Source organism: Cladophialophora bantiana (genome assembly GCF_000835475.1).
Source record: "Cladophialophora bantiana CBS 173.52 unplaced genomic scaffold supercont1.3, whole genome shotgun sequence".
Lineage (NCBI taxonomy): Eukaryota > Fungi > Ascomycota > Eurotiomycetes > Chaetothyriales > Herpotrichiellaceae > Cladophialophora > Cladophialophora bantiana.
Genome location: NW_015971577.1, coordinates 808,485 through 830,763, shown reverse-complemented (window position 1 = coordinate 830,763; position 22,279 = coordinate 808,485). Strand labels below are relative to the sequence as shown.

The 22,279-nt window shown below is 52.6% G+C and overlaps 9 protein-coding genes across 9 annotated transcripts; 6 read left to right on the top strand and 3 right to left on the bottom strand.

Annotated features, from left to right (window-relative positions):
• Window positions 1-248: 248 nt before the first annotated feature.
• Window positions 249-1,340, top strand: Z519_02214 (uncharacterized protein; the record flags this gene model as incomplete). The annotated part of the gene is made up of 2 exons (XM_016759971.1): window positions 249-370; window positions 425-1,340. 2 exons carry the CDS (start codon window positions 249-251, stop codon window positions 1,338-1,340), a joined length of 1,038 nt encoding a protein of 345 aa, XP_016623492.1.
• Window positions 1,341-3,557: 2,217 nt separating this feature from the next.
• Z519_02213 (uncharacterized protein) lies at window positions 3,558-5,594 on the top strand (the record flags this gene model as incomplete). Its single annotated transcript, XM_016759970.1, has 1 exon — window positions 3,558-5,594. One exon carries the CDS (start codon window positions 3,558-3,560, stop codon window positions 5,592-5,594), a length of 2,037 nt encoding a protein of 678 aa, XP_016623491.1.
• A 1,032-nt stretch (window positions 5,595-6,626) lies between these two features.
• Z519_02212 (dihydroxy-acid dehydratase) lies at window positions 6,627-8,723 on the top strand (the record flags this gene model as incomplete). The annotated part of the gene is made up of 2 exons (XM_016759969.1): window positions 6,627-8,172; window positions 8,305-8,723. The coding sequence occupies 2 exons, from the start codon at window positions 6,627-6,629 to the stop codon at window positions 8,721-8,723; spliced, it is 1,965 nt and encodes a 654-aa protein (XP_016623490.1).
• Window positions 8,724-9,022: 299 nt separating this feature from the next.
• On the bottom strand, window positions 9,023-10,756 carry Z519_02211 (uncharacterized protein; the record flags this gene model as incomplete). The annotated part of the gene is made up of 1 exon (XM_016759968.1): window positions 9,023-10,756. The coding sequence occupies one exon, from the start codon at window positions 10,754-10,756 to the stop codon at window positions 9,023-9,025; it is 1,734 nt and encodes a 577-aa protein (XP_016623489.1).
• A 741-nt stretch (window positions 10,757-11,497) lies between these two features.
• Z519_02210 (uncharacterized protein) lies at window positions 11,498-14,362 on the bottom strand (the record flags this gene model as incomplete). The annotated part of the gene is made up of 2 exons (XM_016759967.1): window positions 11,498-13,550; window positions 13,659-14,362. The coding sequence occupies 2 exons, from the start codon at window positions 14,360-14,362 to the stop codon at window positions 11,498-11,500; spliced, it is 2,757 nt and encodes a 918-aa protein (XP_016623488.1).
• Window positions 14,363-15,467: 1,105 nt separating this feature from the next.
• Window positions 15,468-16,259, top strand: Z519_02209 (protein yop1; the record flags this gene model as incomplete). Its single annotated transcript, XM_016759966.1, has 4 exons — window positions 15,468-15,518; window positions 15,682-15,897; window positions 15,950-16,013; window positions 16,078-16,259. 4 exons carry the CDS (start codon window positions 15,468-15,470, stop codon window positions 16,257-16,259), a joined length of 513 nt encoding a protein of 170 aa, XP_016623487.1.
• A 467-nt stretch (window positions 16,260-16,726) lies between these two features.
• Window positions 16,727-17,588, bottom strand: Z519_02208 (uncharacterized protein; the record flags this gene model as incomplete). Its single annotated transcript, XM_016759965.1, has 3 exons — window positions 16,727-16,923; window positions 17,004-17,420; window positions 17,516-17,588. The coding sequence occupies 3 exons, from the start codon at window positions 17,586-17,588 to the stop codon at window positions 16,727-16,729; spliced, it is 687 nt and encodes a 228-aa protein (XP_016623486.1).
• An 853-nt stretch (window positions 17,589-18,441) lies between these two features.
• On the top strand, window positions 18,442-20,106 carry Z519_02207 (uncharacterized protein; the record flags this gene model as incomplete). Its single annotated transcript, XM_016759964.1, has 2 exons — window positions 18,442-18,599; window positions 18,654-20,106. The coding sequence occupies 2 exons, from the start codon at window positions 18,442-18,444 to the stop codon at window positions 20,104-20,106; spliced, it is 1,611 nt and encodes a 536-aa protein (XP_016623485.1).
• Window positions 20,107-20,751: 645 nt separating this feature from the next.
• Z519_02206 (uncharacterized protein) lies at window positions 20,752-22,099 on the top strand (the record flags this gene model as incomplete). The annotated part of the gene is made up of 2 exons (XM_016759963.1): window positions 20,752-20,871; window positions 20,939-22,099. 2 exons carry the CDS (start codon window positions 20,752-20,754, stop codon window positions 22,097-22,099), a joined length of 1,281 nt encoding a protein of 426 aa, XP_016623484.1.
• Between the last annotated feature and the right edge of the window lie 180 nt (window positions 22,100-22,279).

The window sequence follows — 22,279 nt, the reverse complement described above, 5'->3', positions numbered from 1 at the left end:
TCAAATGGGATCTGCTCGAGTAAACATACCTTCCCTCTGATTTTGTTGCAGTTGATCGGCCATCCCACGTATGCTCGTTTCTGCCTGCGGAAAGAATAACAAAGCTGTCTATCCGACCTGTCGTCTATAAAGGTGAGCCCTCGACCTGTAAACTGATGTCATTGTTTCCTGCAAGGTCACCTTCACAACGGAACTTACTCTCTGTCTCTTGCTTCAGCATTTGCCATCGTATTACCTACGCGTCAACTATGAAGGGTGTAGTCTTTGCAAATGTCGGCGCTGAGCCCAAGATCGTCGACGATCTTCAGAGGCCGTCTCCAGGTCCAGACCAACTGCTCGTGAAATCAATCTGGATGGCCGTCAACCCCGTGTAAGTCTCACGGTTGATTCAAATCCTTTTTGTCGTCTAACCGGGTGGCTGTAGGGACAATTTCATGGCCGCATATGGCGTTCTCGTGGTCGACTGGCCTCTTGTGCTCGGCGTCGACGCCGCCGGAATTGTGGTCGAGGCAGGAAGTGAGGCGGCATCCAAATATGGATTCAAAGCAGGTGATCCGGTGTTCGGTTGCACCAGGCTCGGAATATTGGAATACTCCGCTGGCCAGGAGTACTTCCTGATGGATGCGCCCGTCACCATCCGTAAGCCAGAGAATATCTCCCTGGTTGAGGCCGTCACATTGGGGGTGGGGAGTGAGACTGCGTGCCTGGCCTTGTTTGGCGGTCTCGATGTCCCTCTCCCTGACCCAAAGAGCCTTCCCGGACCCCAGGACGAATGGATCGTCATCTTGGGAGGCGCCAGCAGTGTCGGCAAAAGTGCAATCCAGTTGGCCAAGGAGTGTGGTTACAAAGTCGTTGCCTCATGCTCGGCCAAGTCGGCAGCTGAAGTGAAGAGCATGGGCGCCATAACATTCGACTACAAGAAGCCCATTGAGGAGCAGGTCAAGGAGGTCGTGGACGTTACTTCGGGGGACATCTCTCGAATCTTTGATGCTGTCGCAGCAGAAGATCCGGTCACGGCCAAGGAATTGTTCAAGGCATCCAAGAGCATCAAGAGGCTTTTTGCGACAACAAATGACTGGAGTGGAATCGGTGACTTTGAAGGGGCGAAAACCCATGCGGTCAAACTCGGCGGGATCGGTCGACCTGAAGCAGCAGAGTTGAACAAGAACATTGGCGAATACATTCCCGTCATCACTGCATTGATTGAGGCAGGAAAGCTGCTCCCGGCCGAATATGAAGTGATTGGCACTGGTTTCGAGGCTGCTCTCAAGGCATATGACCACCAGCGCTCCGGAGCGGGGGGATCGCGAAAAGTCGTGGTCAAAATCCAAGACGAGTAACAAACAGCCGTGCTCCCCAGCTACAGAGCGAAATGTGGAAAACTGTTACGTTTCAATCGGATAGACCCGGGTGATCGTGGTGCAGTACCATATCCAATATCCAGTGTCGGTGTTGCGGTGCAGAAGAGCGCTTAGTCTTGCTCTGCTGTATTAACTGTAGGGAAGTGGTAACCACAGTCCAAGCATTGCCTTTACCGAGTCGATCCCACCACCGCTGCCCTAGTGAGGCTTTTAGCCCTGCTTTGGGCACCAATACTGACAATTTCGCCACCCAAGGACATCTGGGGTAAAGTACTCTGCTGCGACCCTATCGTGCTCTGTGATAGCACAGAATTTATCTCATAATAGGATGGAACAGTTTCGCTTGTGTGGATGTGAAGGGAAAGGAGCCAACGCCAGAAGCACCGCACTAGCAGCGAAAGAGTAACAGAACCCCTTTCTCCTGGCCAACAATCCAGGCAAGAAACAACATTGCCAAAAGAAATGCAGGGGACGTAACTCTCCTCCCTCGCAGCTGCGCACAGAATTTCTTTTGCCAGGAGTCTCGAGGGTGGTTGGTTCTTTTGGCCGTCCTCCGTCGGATGTTGTAGGTCGACTTAGGATTGCTCTAGGACGACACACGCACCATACAGAGCGGGCCCGCATCGAAAGCCCTAGGGAGGGACACATGTGTCTCAGCATCGGTATTTTTGCATTTTGACAAGCGGGAGCTCGTGTGGTGCAGTCGCACGGCCCGTCTCGGAAACAGCGAGCATCTTGGGACATTTGTTTGTGTTGAGAAGGAAATTCGGGCGGCTGTTGGACCTGGTGCCACCTGTGAACCGGTAGTGTGCATTGGACGTGGTGCAGTTATCGTGATCCTGACCTGCGTTAGCGGAGTATCACGGTCTACGACTCAAGGGCGTTATTCCTGGCGGCAGTCGTGGTGAACAGCGTCAGATGGGGGAAGATCATTCCTGTGTAAGTTGGTACGGGCTTGAGAGTCTATTTCGCCTCATTTCTGGAAGTTTGGGCACCACTTATATACACAATTCGAGGAAGGATTTGCTGAGAATAGGGAAGGACATGTGGTGACCAGGCGTAGCGAGCGTCATCGACGACCGCAGGCGCCACCAACGCCATTCCCTGAGCCTTGAGCAACAAATGCGGAGCGAGGTTTGACGTTTGGCGGGCTTTCTATTGGCAAGAGGGCTGAAGCACCAATGCACCAAATGCACCAAATGCACCAATTGTGAGAGCCAACTTGGGCCGCAGGATGGAGTCAAGGGTGTCCAACAGTCCCACTCTTAACCTCAAGGCTGCGTCTTCTGCTCAATGGAGTCTTTCTTCCTGTAAGCCGGCGCCTCACATCCGACCGACTCAAGAGTGGTCAAAGAACAAGGCCGTGAACGGACAAGGACAGGCCGTGGGCGGCGGTCGTAATCTCCGAGAAAATGCAACTCAGCACCGATGAGGCAAAGGCGTCGAGCTTGCGTTGAGGCCATCGCAGTCCCCGGGCCAGGGGGGATCTGGTATCCGTATCCTAGATCTGCTCCAGTCAAAGACTCAACACCCTCCCCCGAAACAAACATGAGGCTTACCTAGTAGTATCGACGCTGTCACTGTCTCAATCACACGACCCAGGGACCCGGGTGCCTAGGCTGGGTGTCTCCGTATTTGCGTTGCTCGAGAAAACCCTGTTTGCCGGTGGTTGGAGGTTGGGGGGAGAGTTTGAAGTGAGAGAGAAGAAACCAGCAAACACCTTACCTCCCACGCTGACTACAGTTTCCTCCACGACCACCACCTCCCACACCTTTTTTCTTCTCTCTCCCTAATAGTGCAGATAGCGAGTACTCGGTATTACTCGCTCTACTGCTCCCACGTTTCTCAAAAACCCTGGCAAGGGATTTGTCCATCTGTTCGGGCGCCCACCCCTGCCCACCCCCAACAATCCAACAATCCAACATTATTCCTCTACCCGCGCCTTGTCACACTGAGAGGCCCGTTCCTCAGACTCGCACCTTTGAGGCGCAAGATTCAGCATTCCGGGGGTCCGTCCCACTTCACCAGATCGCCCCCTTTGCAGTTACTCGGGCGTCGCCCTTGTAGACTCAAGCGTGCACAATCAAACTTGTCGAAACCATGCGCCAATGGCAATGAAGATTCGGGGCTCCGGAGCACGAGCTCTGCATGAAGAAGGATTTAGAGGAATGCGATGAAGACGGCGACTGCAATAAGATGGCCGGGGACAAACAAGATGCCAGGGGCGCGTCGGAACAGGTCAGAAACGTCCAGAAATATCAAGCTGCAGCAGCCACCCAAGACGACGTGACCGCTCCGTCCTCGTTGTCGCCCACCTCCTCCACCGCCGATTCCAAGATGCCCGGGCGTGTCGAATGCGGTTCGCCCAAATGGGACATCAAAACCGAAGAACGTCATGACCAGCCTCGCTCTACAGACCCAGCCTTGGATGAGCCCTCAGAGACTCGGAAGGAATCTCCCCCAGAAGCCGAACCCTCACCCTGCCAAGAGTCACGATCCTTGACATGCGGTCATTTGTGTGTTGGTGACGAGGATGCTGACGACTCGATCACCATTCCTCCTTGTATAGGCGATGCTGAAGTTGACGCACTCGTCACTGCCATGCCCCATCCGCCAGTGACAAAAGAAACCTTGGAAGAGCTCGAGCTGGTCTACATACAGTCCAATCCCAACCTGCGCATCGATATCAACTATGACCATGACCTCCATTTCACTCCCATCTCCGGGGAGAAGGGAGAGCTCAAGAAGCAGCAAGCGAGAAAGTATTGGGACAGTATGCTGGCTGAACTGAAGATAGTCTCTCAACACGGGCCCTCGGTCTCATGTACCGACTGTGATAAGAAGCGCTCTTCAAGCTCCGATAAGCGAGTATTCAAGCGAAGGTTGCCTGTCTTGTTTCGGAAGCTGAAAGAATTACTCGTCATCCTGATCCCGGAGAAGGACCAATACCAGATCAGTCAGTATCTTGACGTGCCTCTGCTCCTGCAGGAGGTGTCTCATGGCCTCTTAGACATTGTCCGCTTGGCTCGATGGCTCGATGGTCTCCTCACGAGTCACTGCGCGCCGGTGAGAGATGTGTGTGCACATGAGATGGCTGAACAAATAGGACAAGGTGCAGAGAACGGGGACTTGCACACTCTCGTTACTGGTATTGAAAAGCTGTTTCAATTTCTGGAGGCAATGAAGTTGGATGTGGCTAATCATCAGATCCGAAGCTTTCGTTACCTCTTGATCGATGATACCGTCTCGTTCCAGCAAGATTATTTCAGGTCCCGTATGAGACATGGTGAGTTCAAGGGCGAACAATCACGAGCATGGTACTGTGATGCCCTCGAACAGCACCGACAATGTCGTCTTGAAGGTGAAACTGCCCGAACACTTCCCACGGCTGCGCTCGTGCATGGGATCCTCGAACTCTGCCTTTGCCACGATCCGGAGGTTCCAGCAACCCTTGCATACGATCACAAGCGCCTGAAGGAGATTCGGATGGACGTCCAGGATATGATTCACCTTGATATTTCTTTGTCAGTCTTCGACCGTTTGCTCCGGGAGCTGCTGGGCCACGGCCCAACCTCTTCGCGGCAAGGTATCTCGGAGACACGTGTAAAGGACATGCACATGCTCTTGCAGAACAGAATCATGGATCTCACCGACGGCGACCTTGAAGGAACTCCCATGCAAGACATTTGGTTGCGACACGCCAACACAGTTGCTCTTGAGCTGACACGCGCTGCTTTCCTGATCTGGCCGGGTTCTACCTTTCCCATACCCGACTCGATAGTCGACAAGACGACGGTAAGGTTGGTCGCTCAGTTTGAGGCCGAACATCAAAGCCAGCATCATGCAAGGGCAATACTACATAAACTCGAACGAGCAACAAACGACCACACGGGCAATTTTCAGAACATGACGGTATTGGCCATCTCCCAAGCACAGAAGCAATGGCAACAAGCTCGGGCTGCGAGGCAAAAATGGCGCTCTCTCCCCGAAATCGAAGATATCGCAAGAAGAGTAGCACATATTGCGGCGGTGCATTGGCGAGTTTGGGCGGATCTTGTTTATTTGGAGTCTTCAGAGGGATACGAAGATGATTTCATTGATGAGACTGATAGCATTTCTGGCGAAGAGGATCAGCATCATATTGCGGGTAGTCCGAAGGACTATGTACAACACCACACCGAAGGAGAGGAAGAAGAAGAGGGACAAGACGATACCCATTTCCATTCGACGTGATCCTTCCAGGCGTTGTTGCGTTAACAGGATTGTTGGTCAGGCCATGGTCGAGGGAAGCCTCCCGATCTTGGTGTCTACGAAAGACATGATTTGTGTCCTTGATTTTGGGGGAGGAGTCGGAGGACGGAAAAGTTGGTTCCTTGTTGAAGATATTATACACCCTACCTAGTACGTTCAGTTTGTATTTCGGGTCTTTGATTCTTTCCTTGCGTTGTGTTTGTCCTGGGAGACGTATGCTATTCAAATAACATGGGAAATGAATCGGTTGCGCGAGCTCATATTCCCGAAATATCAATCAATAGCATAATAACGGAGAATCCTGTTTGTTTTGGCTGTCTGTCTCTGCTTTGAATATCTACATTCTGGAGTGTCATTATTGGGGGTGGGAACAGCCTCGGTGAAAAGGCCGCCGACCTCGTTAATACTCCATTGCCTATTGCTCAATGAATGAAATGCTTCTCCACATCTTGATTCTCTTGTCCCTCCCATCCCTTCGATTGTCAGAAAACAATACCCGACCATTGCCGACTGACGAAGTAAACGTCTGGGTGCCACGCCCTGTGAAAACAGTGAGGAAAGGAAAAAGATCAATTCGGTTGGCTCACATTCAATCTATCCATCATCGATCAATCAAAGAAAATCGGGCCTGGTTACCGACGACGCCCGTGTCAAAAGACTTAGATAGTGTGTCGGGGGAGTGTCAGGTGCTGTCGACATTTTCCTCTCTTCTCTCTTTCGTCTTCCTCTCCTCCTTCTTCACGGTTCCCGTCTTCTTCTGCTAGGACGTTCTGCTCGCTTTCCTTCCTGACATCCCTCCGCGTCTGATATATATATATATATTTTATATCACGCTCTACTATAGTATAGAGGTCAGGCCACGACACACAGGGACGACGGGGAAAAGAGTACTTGGGATAGTTGAAAGCGACTTCTACAGGCAAATTGGGAAGAAAGCGGAAAGCGGAAACAACAAACCAAAGACTCGCGGACCCGAGGAACTATTCCAAACAACCAAAGGAGAAGTCCAAAAACATGAGTTGCTCACAGGAACAGCAGCAGCAGTCTTGCGGGTCGTGTGACGGCCACAATCACCATGGTCCAGTGCCAGACATGGAAGATTACAAACTCGAACTGGAGAGCTTGCGCAAACGGACTCAGGAACTCGAATTGAAGCTGTCCAAGGCTGGAAGCGCTAATACGACCAAGAAGCCAACGAAGCTGCGGTCCGAAAACTGGTTCAACTCGCCCGACAACCCGGAAATGATGGCACTATACACGGACCGATATCTCAACTACGGCCTGACGACGTCTGAGCTCAACGCCGGGAAACCCATCATCGGCATAGCTCAGTCCGGCAGCGATCTCGCCCCCTGTAACCGCCACCATCTCGAGTTGTCCAAGCGCGTCCGCGAGGGAATTCGCTCCGCTGGTGGTATCGCATTTGAGTTCCCCACACACCCGATTCAGGAGTCGGTGAGGCGACCGACGGCGACGTTGGATAGGAATTTGCTCTACCTAGGCCTCGTGGAAGTCTTGCATGCGTATCCATTGGATGGAGTGGTGCTTCTGACCGGTTGCGACAAGACGACGCCGGCAATGTTGATGGCCGCTGCTACTGTCAACATTCCGGCCATCTGTCTCAACGTCGGTCCCATGCTGAATGGCCGACTCACCGGCTCGCAGGACAGAATTGGCTCGGGGACGATTCTGTGGAAAGCGAGAGATTTGCATGCGGCGGGGGAGATTGACGATGACATGATGGTGGAGATGATTGCAGCTGGAACACCCTCAGCAGGGCATTGTAATACCATGGGGACGGCGTCCACGATGAATGCTCTGGCCGAAGCACTGGGCATGGCTCTGCCAGGCTCTTCGGCGATTCCAGCCCCGTACCGTGAGCGCGCACAGTGTGCGTACAGGACCGGCAAGCAAATTGTTGAGATGGTGCACGCCGATCGCAAGCCAAGCGATATCATGACGAGGGAAGCGTTTGAAAATGCCATTGTCGTGAACAGTGCCATTGGAGGGAGTACGAATGCGCCGATCCATCTGAATGCTGTGGCGAAACATATTGGTGTCTCCCTTGATTTGAATGACTGGGACAGCATTGGATTTGACATCCCTTTGCTGGTGAATGTGCAACCGGCCGGCGAGATGCTGTGCGAGGAGTATTATAAAGCTGGCGGTCTTCAAGCAGTCATGGCCGAGCTTCTGGAGCAAGGTAAACTCCGGCCAAAAGCGCTGAGTTGCAACGGCAAGACTATAAAGGAGAACGTCGAGGGCAAGCATTCTTGGGACAGACGAACCATCAAAACCTACCGGGAACCCCTGAAGCAGCGAGCAGGGTTCCTCCACATGACAGGTAATCTGTTTGATTCCGCCATCATGAAGACTTCCGTGATCTCCGACGATTTCCGACGAGAGTTCTTGGAAGATCCGAAGGATCCCAATGCTTTTGAATGTAAGGCTGTGGTGTTTGATGGGCGAGAGGATTTCATCAATCGCATCGATGACCCTAAGACGCCTGTCGATAAGAGGACGATTTTGGTAATGCGTGGTGCTGGACCGCTTGGATATCGTAAGTACTCCTGTCCCCTGGCCCAAAAAGACCATATCGATACCTAGGGCTTTTCGTGCTTCGCGGATTCAACGCGAGACAGGCTTTGGCCTTGGATCTGTCTCAATCGACAATGCTAATTTTGATTCTCAGCTGGCGCGGCGGAAGTAGTCAACATGCATGCTCCAGGCCACGTCTTGAAGCAAGGCGTCACCTCTTTGCCGTGCATCGGAGATGGAAGACAATCTGGTACATCAGGCTCACCGTCGATTCTGAATGCCAGTCCTGAAGCCGCCGCAGGAGGTAATCTGGCGCTGCTTAGGGACGGAGACGTCTTGAGGGTCGACTTGAACAAGCGCCGTGTCCAGATGTTGATCTCTGAGGATGAATTGAACAAGCGACGGCAGGACTTGGAGGCCAAGGGGGGTTATCAGATTCCAGAGTCCCAGACACCCTGGCAGGATATCTTTCGACGCGAGACCGGACAGCTCAACGACGGGATGGTCTTGAAGAACGCTCCCAAGTATCAGCGCGTAGCGCAGAGATGGCCAGCTCCTCTGCATAATCACTGATAAGCCAGGTAACGACCGCATTGGTAGAACGTGGTTTGCGGATTTATCGGGCCCTATCAATATCTTTCATCGTATCGCTGGATTGAACCGGGATTGGAAACCGTCGACTTAGTGTTGACGCGGTCGGCCTCTCGCATCTTCCTCTTGTGCATCGCAGGTTCATAGACTGTCTTTCTGGGACATGGGGTAGCTATTTTTGTCACAATCCCATGGGCAGCGTAGTGAACGTGACAATCAACAACGCGTCGAAGCCGAGTGCATAACCCTTTTCCCGGGTGTCATAGTCCCCTCGTGCACGATCACCAGTTCTCCCAGATGACGTCCGGGAGCACCGTCCTCATGACCCTCCAGTGGCCCAGCGCACTTTTTGCCTGCCATTTCTCGAGTTCCTTCGTCTCGCCGCTTCTGAGAACGGCGCCCTCTGTATTGAATTCACTCTGGTCGATTTCATGCTTGGGCACCAGAAACTCCTGCCGAGCACCACTTCCCAGGAAATCTGCTGCGACAGGTCTTCGAAATTTAATCGCTCCTTTCCTCTTCCTGCAGAAGAAGACCATGTTCGTGAAGTCGTCCCGCTTGACTCCGGGTGCGGGTGCTTCATCTTCTCTGAAAACTCGGCACGAAGGGAATACCGATATTATCGTCCGGTAGATGAGGGATGATGTAGGCATGGCGAGATCCCCGGCGTAATTGATAGCTATGACCCCGTCTGGTTTCAGGAGCATGTGCACGCCTGAGAGGAATTCCGTGGTAAAGAGCTCCACGGGTTCTGCGCCGCCGGTGAAGACGTCGTGGATGATGTAGTCGTACGAGTTTGCCTCAGTCAAGTTTGCGGCCCTGACCGCATGCATGGCGTTGCCAATGTAATAACTATGGTTTTGGGGAAAGTCGAAGTATTTGATAGCGAATTCATGGACGACCGGATCGAGTTCCACGACCGTTGTATTCACTCCATGATGGATCAGGGCGGACGGCGCAGTTCCGATTCCTAGTCCGATGTTCAAAGCAGTCTTGTGCGGACTAGGAGAGGTGCCCTCGACAAGACGTACGGCTTCGAGCATCACAAAGATGGAATAGATTGGGTCTGCAACCTTCCTCTGGACGTTCCTTTGTGGCGGTAACTTCCATTCTCCGCCCAGGAGACTGTGATCGCACCTCATCACCCGAAACCCTCGTTTGTTATCCTCCAACACTGAAATATAGCCTGTTATCGACTCCTTTCGTTCCAGTAATGTATAGTCGTAGAGGGCCAAGGTGTTATTGAGCACCTCAGTGGTTCGTGAAAGTGTGCAGTGCGGATTGGCGACCATAGTAAAAGCAACGGCCGGAAGAGAGGGCCACAAGATGCTATTCTGCAGAACCATCCCATACAGCGACGCAACGATCAGCTGCATTCCAATTCGTGAAGTGAGAAAGCCGTGTCCAAGAAGTGACGAGATAAACACCTGGCAGGCTCTGTGGAGGGCGGAGAACAACATAAATAACCCCATCGAAGGCACAGCTTCTCCTAAAGAGGAATGAGATTCGCCGAAGGTGGTGATCTCGTCCAAGTATTGTATCGCATAATAGAGAGACAACAGCACAAGGGGATAGCAAGTCAGGAGCTCGGTGATCATCGGTCCCAGTGGGCTACCCAGGGTCGAACTGAATCTGAACAGGAAGAATTGGATGCCAGGAATCCAGAAGCAAAAAGGGGTAATTAACCGTGAGACCCAAGGGGGGAGGTAGCCTCGAAGAGCGAAGGCAACCATGAAGGAAGCAGTGAGGCCATATCGATGGTACAAAGCGGCTGGGATTTCTCCATACACAGGTGATAGGTTTAATTGGGATATAGGCGCATAAAGGGCCGCAAGAAGGACAAGTTGTAGAGCCCTCTGCACCTTTGCGTCCGCTAATGTCGCGAGGACGGACTTGGGGCTCTTTTCCCTTGAACCTGTGTCTGTCCGTGATGGTGGAGGATGCACTGTAGGGTTGTGAGAAGGCGTCGCGCTCTGTTTCGTGACATTCTTGGACGGTTTAGCTCTCCTGGTCATGGCTATTGCTGTGTCCTCAAGATACTTGATAAGGGAGAGCGGCTCTTTGAGTTAGTTACGATGGCAAAACCCCGATGAGTAGCTTGTCGAGTGTTGGCAGTGCTGTCTGTACCTACGTACATAGCTCGCGAGGTAGGTTTGAAGGAATGCGACGTTTCAAAGGCCGCAGGCCGCAGGCCGCTAACTCGAATTGCTACTTGATCTGACAACCAGGCCTCAGTGAGCCCCTTTTCTCGTCTCAGCCTCCACAACAATAATACTGGACAATATTCTCCTGCAATCAGTGATCCTAAGCCTCGTTTCCGACAGAAGAAATTGCCTCTCTAAGAAGTCACTGCCAAACCCAGAGGATTTGCCCCCCTTGCAAACCTCTGTACAAGATCCAACACGCTGAAATGTCGCCTGCCATCCAGTCGCAGAGGCAAGAAGATACAACCAGCCCGTTGGTCAGATTCCGGGTATCAAAAGGACAAAGACAAACCTCCATCATATCAACCAATTTTAAGTCAACCAACAAATGCCTCCGGCTGGAGCCTCCAGTCGCGAGGAAATATACCCTGAAAACCACATCCCGTGCCACCACTAGAAATACCTTTGGACCGTTCCCCCAAACCGTCCTTGTCATCTCGTCGTGCAGCTCGTTCAGAATCGTCTTATTGTATTCCCATCCCACAATCTCAATTAAGTGTAATTAGGTGTTCACAGCGTCTGGCCGCTGAGCGTAATCAAGTTGGTTTTCCGCTAAGCCAACACGACCAGCCCCATGGCTGGATCGGCTGGATCACTGCTGAGGAGCCAGTCTCGCTTGTTAAACTTTCTGGCCTCTTTGTCAGTTTCCACGTCGACATCAAGCCCAAGGTCGATCCCACTATCGTCGTGATTACCGGCACCGCGGTGCTTGACTGGACTGCTCAGGCCGGTGTGAAAGCTAGGCAGGTCTAAAGGGCCGCCGCGCCGTAGTTCGTCAAGTTCTGCGTCGGTTTCGTCGTCCTCGACCTCCTGGTTCGCTTGCTGTTCCAGACTGGCCGCTGGAAGGGTCGGTGAGCTTGTGGGAGCCATTTCCACTTTCGCCGACTTGTGCAACTCGGGTCCACCTAAAGCATTGGCGTCCCCGTCACCATCTTCGGCTACCCTCTTTCTTTTTGTGCCACGAAAAAGTGCGTCTGGATGAGGGTGGGCCTCCTTACGCTTCTCTTGCTCTCTCTCGTCTGCGGACTTCTGGCTCTGCGAGTCCATTAGCAATCCTTCCATCTGCGTCATCCAGTCGAGCATCTGTGTGGTGAATGACTCTACGAACCACCACGATTGATAGCTATGTGCGCCACCCTGTCCCATTTGCATCATGACGCTTCTCCAAAATCTGGTGTGCCAATTGATCATGCACTGGGGGTGATGGCCGTCGAAGAGTTGAGGCAATCGCTCCACCCAATTGATCCAACGCTCGAGCAAAGAAGTAGGTTCACCGCTGGGTTCCGGGAGCAGAATGCCGTCGCAAGAATCGGCGCTGTCGTGGATAAAGGTCGCGTATGCGCTAGCCCGGTCGTCCTCCGCTGCGTGAACCAATGCATCATCAATTGGATCAACGAGAAGTCTCATGTCGTGCTTCAGCATGCCCTGCATCTTCTCGAGACTTTCAGGCGGTGGCATGCTATCCTCTAGGAGGCGATCAGGATCAACCATAGACATCAAATCGAGCCACATCTGAGTTCTCTGTTGCGGGTCCTCAAGCATGCGACTCAGTTGTAAGGTAGCTGCGTTCGCGCTCTTAAGCTTCTTCAGTACATGCACGAATCTGGATGCAGGTACAATCTTCGCAACGATAACGTGAACAGGGCACTTCTCTTCAAAGGCGGAGATGAGGTGGCTGATCAGTCTCGACCCGATGCGGTCAAACACATTCCACACAACCTCAGGCACGTTCTGTATTGCTAAAGGAGCAATAAACCGGACAATCTGCTTATACATTCGCATATCGCATTCCTGAATCCAAGGAGCCAAGCAGGGCATCGAAAATAGTTTGGAGACTGGGACAGTCATTTTCCCATTGAAGGCTGAGTGGTGGTTGAAGAATGGCTTCTCTTTGCATTTGCGAAAGGCGTCGATCACGTCGATGCAGTACGAACGATAGAGATGGAACAAGGCCTTGGCGATGGATGCGTCATAAGTCTCTCCTTCAAGATAAGGATGGATATCAGGAAAGTCAATGGGGGTATCTTGCGACGAGGTAGACGGCTGAGAAAGTGAATTGAGCGTTGGCATTCCCAGGTAAGCCGCCATGCTGGCAGGTAAATCTCGTCGAATTGAAGGAAGCGCTACAAGGACGTTCGTAGGCATGGATTTGACGGGGAAGCGGATGGTTGGCGTGTTGATGTACTTGCAATCCAGTCGCTCAGTCGCAGACTCTACAGGGGCGTTCATACCGTCCCCAGAAACATCAGCTTCCTTGGACAGGAACGCAGCGCTCGGGGCGGGGAAGTCGGCTGTCTCCATTGTTGCTCGTGACATAGGTCGGTCAATGGGAGGGGTCACGTTGGCCTTGAGAAAATTGTTTGCTTCCTGGACTGATCCGTGCCGTTCATGCTGGCCGCTCGATGTTCCGGGTCTTTCGGGCGCAGGAACATATTGTCGATCATCGTCGTCCACCACTAACGATAGATCCACGTAGTGATATTTCGATTCGCCCCGTACTCCTAGTCTTCTTGTCTGGACATTTGGAAAAATGATGCGTACAAGTTTCCCGAACGACGCGGGGTTTAGAGTCGGAACTCGCTCGTTGCCACAGCGTTCAGTGTACCTAGTAAATACACGGTCACGGCGTACAGAGTTCGAAGATCTTTGGCAATTTTCTTGAAGCCTAGAACATTGTAAGCATGAGCCGCAGGCTTGGTCCAAGGACACCTACCAAAGCATAGCAAAGACCTGTTTTGCTTTCTCAGATTTGCCTCCGGCGCCTTCATTCTTTTGAACTTCCACAGCCACTTCTTTGAGACTCTTGCCTTGGTACTGTACCAGCAGTCTCCGCAATTCCTGGTCGTTAGCCACGCTTGACGCCATACCCTTTCTACGTTTGGCGCCACCATTTTCGTTGTTTGAATCTTCTGGCGCGGGAGAGCCTTCAAATTGTTCAGAATGATGGCGCATGTGATGCATATGTTGAGGGCCGACAGCATATTGCGGTAGGCCATGGGGATATTGCATAGGGTAGTGCTGCATCTCCTGGAATGCTTGTTGTGACAGGGGACGCATCTCATGTTGTGGCATTCCTGTGTTGGGGTCTATTGGTTGTTGAAGATGCGGTGGGATATTGTGTTGGTAGTGCATGAGCATTTCTTCAGGATTATGACCATACAGTCCGGCAGCTGGATGAGTGCCGTGCTGCATAAAGAAGCTGTTCTGATCTAAAGGCATGCTCGGCTCGTCCGGCTGTTGTTGTGGGTGCTGTTGTGCAGGTGGTCGGAAGGCGCTGCCCACGCCGACCGATTGCAGGCTGGTAGTCGAACCCCTCGATTTTGGACGGTGTTTCTCTCTGTTACTTGCACCGGTCGAATGGGAAGGATCTTGGTGATCTGGAGTTTCCTCCTTGAGGAGGGTTGGCGACTGCGCCATTCCGAACTGTGCGCTGATTAGCATGCCGCCACGAGAAAAACAAGTCATCCTACATATTGCAGTCCCAAGATTTGCACTTTCAGGAGGATGAAGATACCTTATTCCTAGATGCAGATTTGTCGAAAGAGAATGTCGCTTCGTAATACAACCGTTCACAACATGGCATTTAGGCGTCACAGTTCGTTAGATCAGATCTGTGGGCGGAAGATGGCGGACGTGTATCTCGAGTGTCGGGCGGTCGCGGAGACAGATAGACAGTCTGGAGGTGCCAGTGAAGATGTCACGCTTTGCGGGAGGCGTTCTTGACTGCAATTGATCTCTTCACGCGCAGTGGCCGTCAGTCCATGTCGCTTGCTGGTTTGTGTTGAGAGAAACAGCCCGATCCGAGTTCGACAAAGGTTGTTGCCAGAGAAACAGTTTGCCAAGCCAAACATTGGGTGCCGGTCTGACAGCGAGATGTTGTTACTGTGAGCAGCCAATATGGACCCGTCAGACGAGCACACCCGTGACCCGTCCTCATGGTGCTCATTGGTGCAGCGCGGAATTCCCTTGCCGGGCTCTTGGATTTACACGTGACAACATACATACTGGGTATTACGTCAACTGCCAGCAGCCGCTGGGATTTGCCGTTTCTGGGTGGATTTGCTGCGCAGGTGAGTGTATGAGTTGCAGCTGCCAGGGTCAGGCGGGCCTTGGTGACCGCCTACTAGCCCATCACCACCACCGAGAGTGACTTCGCTGACTAGCTGACTAGGCGCCCCAACACCACCAACTGAAGCTCCTCTAGGCTCTGCAGGCGGCTCCAACGGCTCCTGTAGCAGCTGCCTTAGGACTCTGCTGAACTCTTTGAGGTCACCCAACCACCAAACGGATGGACGTCACCTCCTCCTTGCCAGGCTGCCCTGCTTCCCCTGGCGGTGCTGGGCCTTTAAACTACATCACTCTCCCACTACTGCACCTCTCCTCCCACTCGCACATTTCGTTTCGTTCGCACTGAGATATTGCCAGCAATCCAGACCTCATCTGCACTCCTCATTTCCCAAATCCCAATCCACACCGCAACAATCTACATCCCCCGTAGAGATACCAACTGATCATTGTCAAGATGTCGTTCCAAGACAAGGCGCAGCATCAGATCTCGCAGATCGATAAGGAAGTACGTGAGGCACATGTCAACTCCAGGCTCCCAATCTCCCAATCTCTGCTGCAATTCAGCATCACCCCCCATCATCTTAGATGGCTCTCCTATGAGAACACCACAGCTCCTTCCTCTCAGAAATGCCAGCGAGTGCGATTGAGCTAACTGATGGTGCCTGCAGCTCTCCAAGTATCCCATGCTCAACAATTTCGAGAAACAGACCAATGTTCCCAAGGTCTACGCTTTCCTTGGCCTGATCGGCCTCTACTTCTTCCTCGTCTTCTTTAACATTGGAGGCGAGTTCCTCGTCAACTTCGCCGGCTTCATCATTCCGGGATACTACTCTCTCGAAGCTCTGTTCAGTAGCAATAAAGTTGATGATACGCAATGGTTGACGGTACGCTTCTTCCGACCCTTTCCGTTATCAGCTGTTCTGACCGTCATTCCAGTATTGGGTCGTGTACGCCTTTCTTACTGTTCTTGAGAGCATGGTCAATGCCGTCTACTGGTTCCGTAAGTTGATGCCACAGGATAGCTCCCGCCTACGAGATCCACGCTAATCCTCTGCTATCAACAGCATTCTACTACGTCTTCAAGTTCATCCTAATCTTGTGGATGGCCCTTCCTATGACCAACGGCGCTCAGATCGTCTTCAGATCTCTCCTCCACCCGATTTTCTCCCGTTTCTTCCAACAGCCACCAGCCTCCACCTCTGCCGATGTCCGAGGCAAGGCCGACGCTGCTTTGAAAAGCCAGTAAACGCCTGAGGCAATCTCACCGTGACTTTGTGTGAGAATTAAAAGGGATCGCTGCCTTTTGATGCGACCCGAGCACACAATGGCAAGGCTTTTGGTATTATGACAAACGAATGGACCTTTGCTGCAGAAACGAGACCCGATGGGAGGTAGGGTCACGAGAATGGATGCTATCTGGAAGTTGCAGCAGGATGACGGACAAGTTGCTCAGGAAGGCTAAATCACACTGTTATGAACTTTCTCAATAGACCTATCGATTTATGTCTTGGTGGTGGCAACGGCTCTCAAGAGATCAGTCGAGGCTAGTTATTGATCGCAGGTAGGAAGGCGTCAATTGAGGTTGAGCTACTGAAATAAAAAAAAAAACTCACAAAAAAAAAAGACAAAGCAACTTTTGTTTGCTCTATAATATGTATCTCTAAAGAGAATGCATTTGCGATGAGATCTGATGCATTCTAGACCTCCCAGGGCTCAACTCCACCCTCCCACAAATCCTCTCTCTGCACTTTCCTGTTGCTTCGGATTGACAAATATCCTGTATGGGAACGGATTCTGTTCACTCGTGGTGATGGGAGGAATGTGATCCTTGTCTGTGTTCACAATCGCCACGATCTTCATCGCCGTCTTCTGTAGGGAGGATTCCATTGCACGGCGGACTTTGATGCGATCTGCCATTTGGAGCCAATAGGTTAGCCATTCATGCTGCTCCGTCGCACGGCATACCAAAGGGCGAGAGGGAAAGCCTTACCCGCTTCACTTCTAGGTCTCGCGACAATAACCTGCACGCACCATTCCTCCCAGCAGACTTCCTCCTCGGTTTGCCCTCCACCTCCCAAGCGGCCCAGCCAGCCCGTCGTAATTCCCGTTTTTCTCCTTTTGCGATCGTAGAAACGCACTACAATTTCGCCGCGAGAGCCACCTGCTGCGGCCGATGGGCTAGCTGGGCTCGTTGAGAATGGTGGTGTCAACTGGGAGATGAGAAGGTCTGTGTGAGAATCGATTGCAGTCGAAATTTCGGGTGGCTCGAGGATTGAAGGGAGCGTGATGGGGAGGGACTGCGCGGAATGTGAGGTGTGAGTATGGGAGAGGGAGGAGGCATTCGGGGTGTAGAGAGAGGGTCGGATCGGTGGGAAGTAACGGTGGAAAAATATTGTGTGTAGGACTCCTATATTCAAGAGGTATGCTTTCAGTCTCATTGCCACTAGGGGAGAGTAGAGGTGTCCTTCTTGATCACGGACTTGGGGCCAAACATAGTCGTACCTTTAACTATGTCCTTTACAAATGTTTGGTCCGCGAATACTTCGAGGATGTATTCGCGATGGCTCTGGTCCATGATCGCAAGCAGCAACCTTGGGGCGCAAGTATACTGGAATCGACTGCGACTGCAAAATGGTGGGGTCCTTGGAGAGTGGTAGGCTCAGCGGAGTACGAGGTAGGAGAGCAGGAGAGGGCAAGGAGGTGGCAGCCAGCTAAGTGGCGCCTCAGATAGAGCGGTTGCTCAAGACATGGTCGTTTACAGGCTCCAACAAACGTGCCTTGCGCATCGGTGGACTGGTCGCAGCAGGATGACTCTGAAGAAAAACCATGATGAGGTGCGTGAAGAGTCTTTGAGTGTTCCTTCGATGGTGGGGTCCAGCGGGAAGGGAAGGTCATTCTCGGCTAGGAGAGGCACCAGAGGGTAAGGCACTGCGCCCAGCAGCCCGGCTAAAAGGGTCTTTTAACAGCACAGAGTCTAGTACTGGCGAGCTGGGTGGTCGGGACCTACCCAGTACTTGTACTTGTTAGTGAGCCCTCCTCGCTATTACGTAGGTGCACAATACGAGCAAGAGCCTTGCTGACGGTCGACTGCGCACCATTGGCTCAAAGGTGACCTTCACACCCAGCCGCTCCCAAGTCCCATCTCCGACCCAAAAGCCCATGCTCCTGCTCGGGTACTGGTGCTTCTTTCCAGCCTTCAGCCGAGGCACCGCCACAAGTTTCATCCGATCCATTCGACAAATGTGATCAATTGAGTCAAGAATAAAGCTGCGTCTTGAATCTGCCTGCTCCCTTGTTGTACCTGCTCCTGTTCGGGACGCTCGTTCAGGGCCGTCCATCCCTTTCTCTGTGCCATTCGCGATCATGTCCTATACAGCGGACAACTTGTACCTGAGATAAGGTGCAGAGATTCCCTCACATTGGTCAAAATGATATCAGCCACACGTCGCTGGCTCAAGCGGCATCGCACTGGTATAGCCATTGGCGCTGGCGTTGTTGGCGCGACGTATCTGGCCGCTCAGTATGTCCTTGGAAAGATCAATGAAGCGCGAGAGCGCATGCAGATGGACAGGATTGCAAAGGAGAAGTATGAGAGTTACATCTTCGTTCGCCGAATAAGCACTGACTGTATCTTCTCCAGCATTCGTCGCCGATTCGAGCAGAACCAAACAGACTGTACAATTACAGTCCTCGCCCTGCTACCCACTCTGACCGAGAACATCCTCGAAGATCTCCCTGTCGAACAGTTGACTCATGAGTTACAACAGAAGAAGGCCGAAAGATTGGCACGTGTCTCAGGTGAAGGGAAATCTGAAGCCTCGAGTATGTACGAGGGTGAAACGGCCAGCGTGTCCAGCTTTCAAACGGGGAGTTTTATACATGCCAGCCAGTTGCAGGGTGATGGGAGTCAATCACCGGGGCCTCGCCGGACAAAGGCTCAACTTTGGAATGAATTGAAGGTGACATCGATCACAAGAGCGTTTACCCTAATATACAGCTTGTCGCTCCTCACGATCCTCACAAGAATACAATTGAATCTCCTCGGTCGATTAAACTATCTATCCTCGGTCATTTCACTGGCCCAACCTCCGCCACCCGGGAGAGCGGACTCGATCTCGTTGGAAGACCATGATGACGGAAGCGCAGGCGCCGGGTTCGGGAACGACTTCGAAACTAACAGGAGATATTTGACATTTTCCTGGTTTCTGCTACACAAAGGATATGCGCAGATCATGTCCAAAGTCAGAGAAGCAGTGGAGGAAGTATTTGGGGGCATCTCTCCCAGCGAAGGAATAACTGCCGCTAGGCTCAGCGATCTGGTTCTCGCGGTGCGAAGGCGCGTCGAAGGTGGTTCTGAGCAGGAGAGGTATGCAACCAGATGGCTACCGTACGTGTTGCCGCCTAAGGAGGAGGAAGAAGCAGTGTTGATCGAGTCCGGCGTGATTACTCCACCTGCTACGTCTGCAGGCTCGGATGCTCACGGTCCCGACAAGGGCGAACATCAAGAAACGGCAACCCATATCGATACATCAACAGGGCCATTACGTCAGCTTCTCGACGAGACCGCCGATCTGATTGACTCGCCAACATTCACGAGGATCCATTCACTGCTTCTGGGGTCCATGTTTTCGCATCTCGTCGACACTCGTGTTATTGCCCAACTATATCCACAACCGAGGCAACACTCCCCTTCTTCATCCATATCTAGCGCGAAGCAACCGCGCATTCAGGAGCTCGACTCCGCCGTCACTGTCGTACCGGGAGAGCCGCGAGTCAAGCTTGCCAATATCCTGGCAATCATCACGCGCCAGGCACATGCGATTGGAAACGGGAACAACCCACCCAATGAATATGTATCTACGGCAGAAGCCGAGGTTAGGGAGCTCGAAGCCTTTGCTGCGGTCATCTATGCCAGCAATTTGGATCAGAGTCTGGAGGAGAATCGGCTGAACACTGGTGATAGTGGGTTGAGAGCAGCGGGTGGAGTTGGCGTTAGTGACGTCGGCGCTGAGCCTGTGGATGAGTTGATTGAGAGTAAATTGGAAAGTGCATGGACAAAGGTTACGGGCAGCACAAGCTTCTCGTCGCGGTAATGCGGCTCGTGGGAGCGGTTTATGGGCACTCCTGAGAGAACAGGAAGGGGTTAGCGATTTTGGCATCATAAGGTTAAGATGGTTCCTATCGTCAATGTGCTGGACCAAAGGGGATATTTTCAGTGTTTCTGGTGACTACAGAGGCGAGATAGAGACATATCTATGGCTGCGACACAAGGCTGAAATGAGGTTTGTAGAGGAGGTTCGGAAGGTATCCAGACGCCCAGATCTTTGGTGACTCTCATTTCCCACATCCCATGACGTTGCCTCGGGAATTGGCAGTGCAGAGCAGATGACACCAGGTTCAATATCACATTGCGGCCAAAAGACTTCCTTTTCGCGTGCTCCTTTTGGATTTGACCTTGCTTGCTGATTATGTGGCAACGTGTGGCCATCCCCTGGTCGCGGAGCCTGGTCTTTGCGCCGATTTGCCGACCACCCAAAATTGTTAACATTCTGTCTTCCTCGTATGCCCATTGTGTCCGCAGGGCGAGAAGCTGCTTGCTCCACTCGGCACGAACACACGTATGGCCTTGACACTCTGTTAGCACTTCTACCTACCAAGGCCTCAGGTCCACCGTTGCAAAGGTCGCCTCCCTTCAAGATCTCAGGCCTCCCGGCGAGGCCCATGAAGTCGCCGTCGTCATGGATCGACCTATTGGTATGGGTGGACACTTCACCAATGTATTCAAAGACGACAAGTGGCTTCAATGGCGCATGGTGCCTTTCATCTTGATCTGGGCTGCTTTTGGGGTTTTGTTACTGGTGTGCTATCTACCCCTCTCTCCTCCTCTGCTCCTGGTACTTGACCGCCTGACTTGAGATATTTCAGATATGGATATTCGTAACGCTCTTCGTGCCCAACCCACGCAAACCCCGCCCCTCAGAGAAGAAATTCACAACGGTGGATAAGACGGGCGATGTGACGGACCCAGAACCATTGCCGTGCTGGTACGATGAAGTCCTACGAAAATACGCCAAAGCGATGCAGGAGGATCCGGACAGGGAAATCAACCTGGAGAAGGAGATTGAGCCAGCAGAGTTGTTCGTGACGCTAGTCATTCCCGCGTTTAATGAGGAGGACAGATTGACGGGCATGTTGGAGGAGGCGGTGAATTTCCTCGAGACAGAGTATGGGACATTGCCCACGTCGTTGAAGGCAGACATCGAAGCAGGAGAAGCGCAGACTCAGGGTCCTCGGCGCAGGAAAGGCAACGGCGATACTACGTCTTCGCAGTCCCAACAACAACAAACCGGCCTTCGAGGCTGGGAAATCCTCCTCATCGACGACGGCTCCACAGACGACACCATCCTCACCGCCCAAACCTTCTCTCGCAAACATATCCTCCATCCCCACCCCCGCCGTGATTCCGGTCCCTGGACCCATCGCTCCCCGACCGGTGTCAAAATCCCCCCGGGGTCGATCCGGATGGTCTCCCTCGAAGAAAACCGCGGCAAGGGCGGTGCCGTGACGCACGGCATGCGCCACGCCCGAGGTCAATACGTCGTCTTCGCCGATGCGGACGGGGCGTCCAAGTTCTCCGACCTCGAGAAATTAGTGAGGACGTGTCAGGAGATAGAAGACGTCGAGGGCAGGGGGATCGCCGTCGGTTCGAGGGCGCACTTGGTCGATTCTGAAGTCGTGGTCAAGCGGTCAAAACTGCGGAACTTCCTCATGCGTTGCTTCCACATGTTGCTGTGGGTGATGACACCTCCGGCCACGGCTCGGATCAAGGACACGCAGTGCGGCTTCAAGCTCTTTTCGCGCGCAACGTTGCCGTACATTGTCCCGCACATGCACATGGAAGGCTGGATCTTTGATGTCGAAATGCTCATGCTGGCCGAGTTTGCGAATATCCCCGTGGCCGAAGTGGCCGTGGGCTGGAGAGAGGTCACGGGCAGCAAGTTGAATCTGGTGAGAGATGCTCTAGGCATGGCGTGGGGATTGGCAATATTGAGGTTTTGCTGGGGGACAGGGATCTTTAGACGGTGATGGATTGGGCATCTTGATGGCTAATATATGCATTGGGCTTTTTCACCCGGGGGTTCTCTCTCGCGTGCAGGTTCAAGATATGGAAGAGTCTGTCACAAGCACAAAATATTGCATTTGCGCCCTTTGATCCGCCAAATGACGAACTCCTGTCGAAGGCAACTGGAATCCTCGACGGAATCG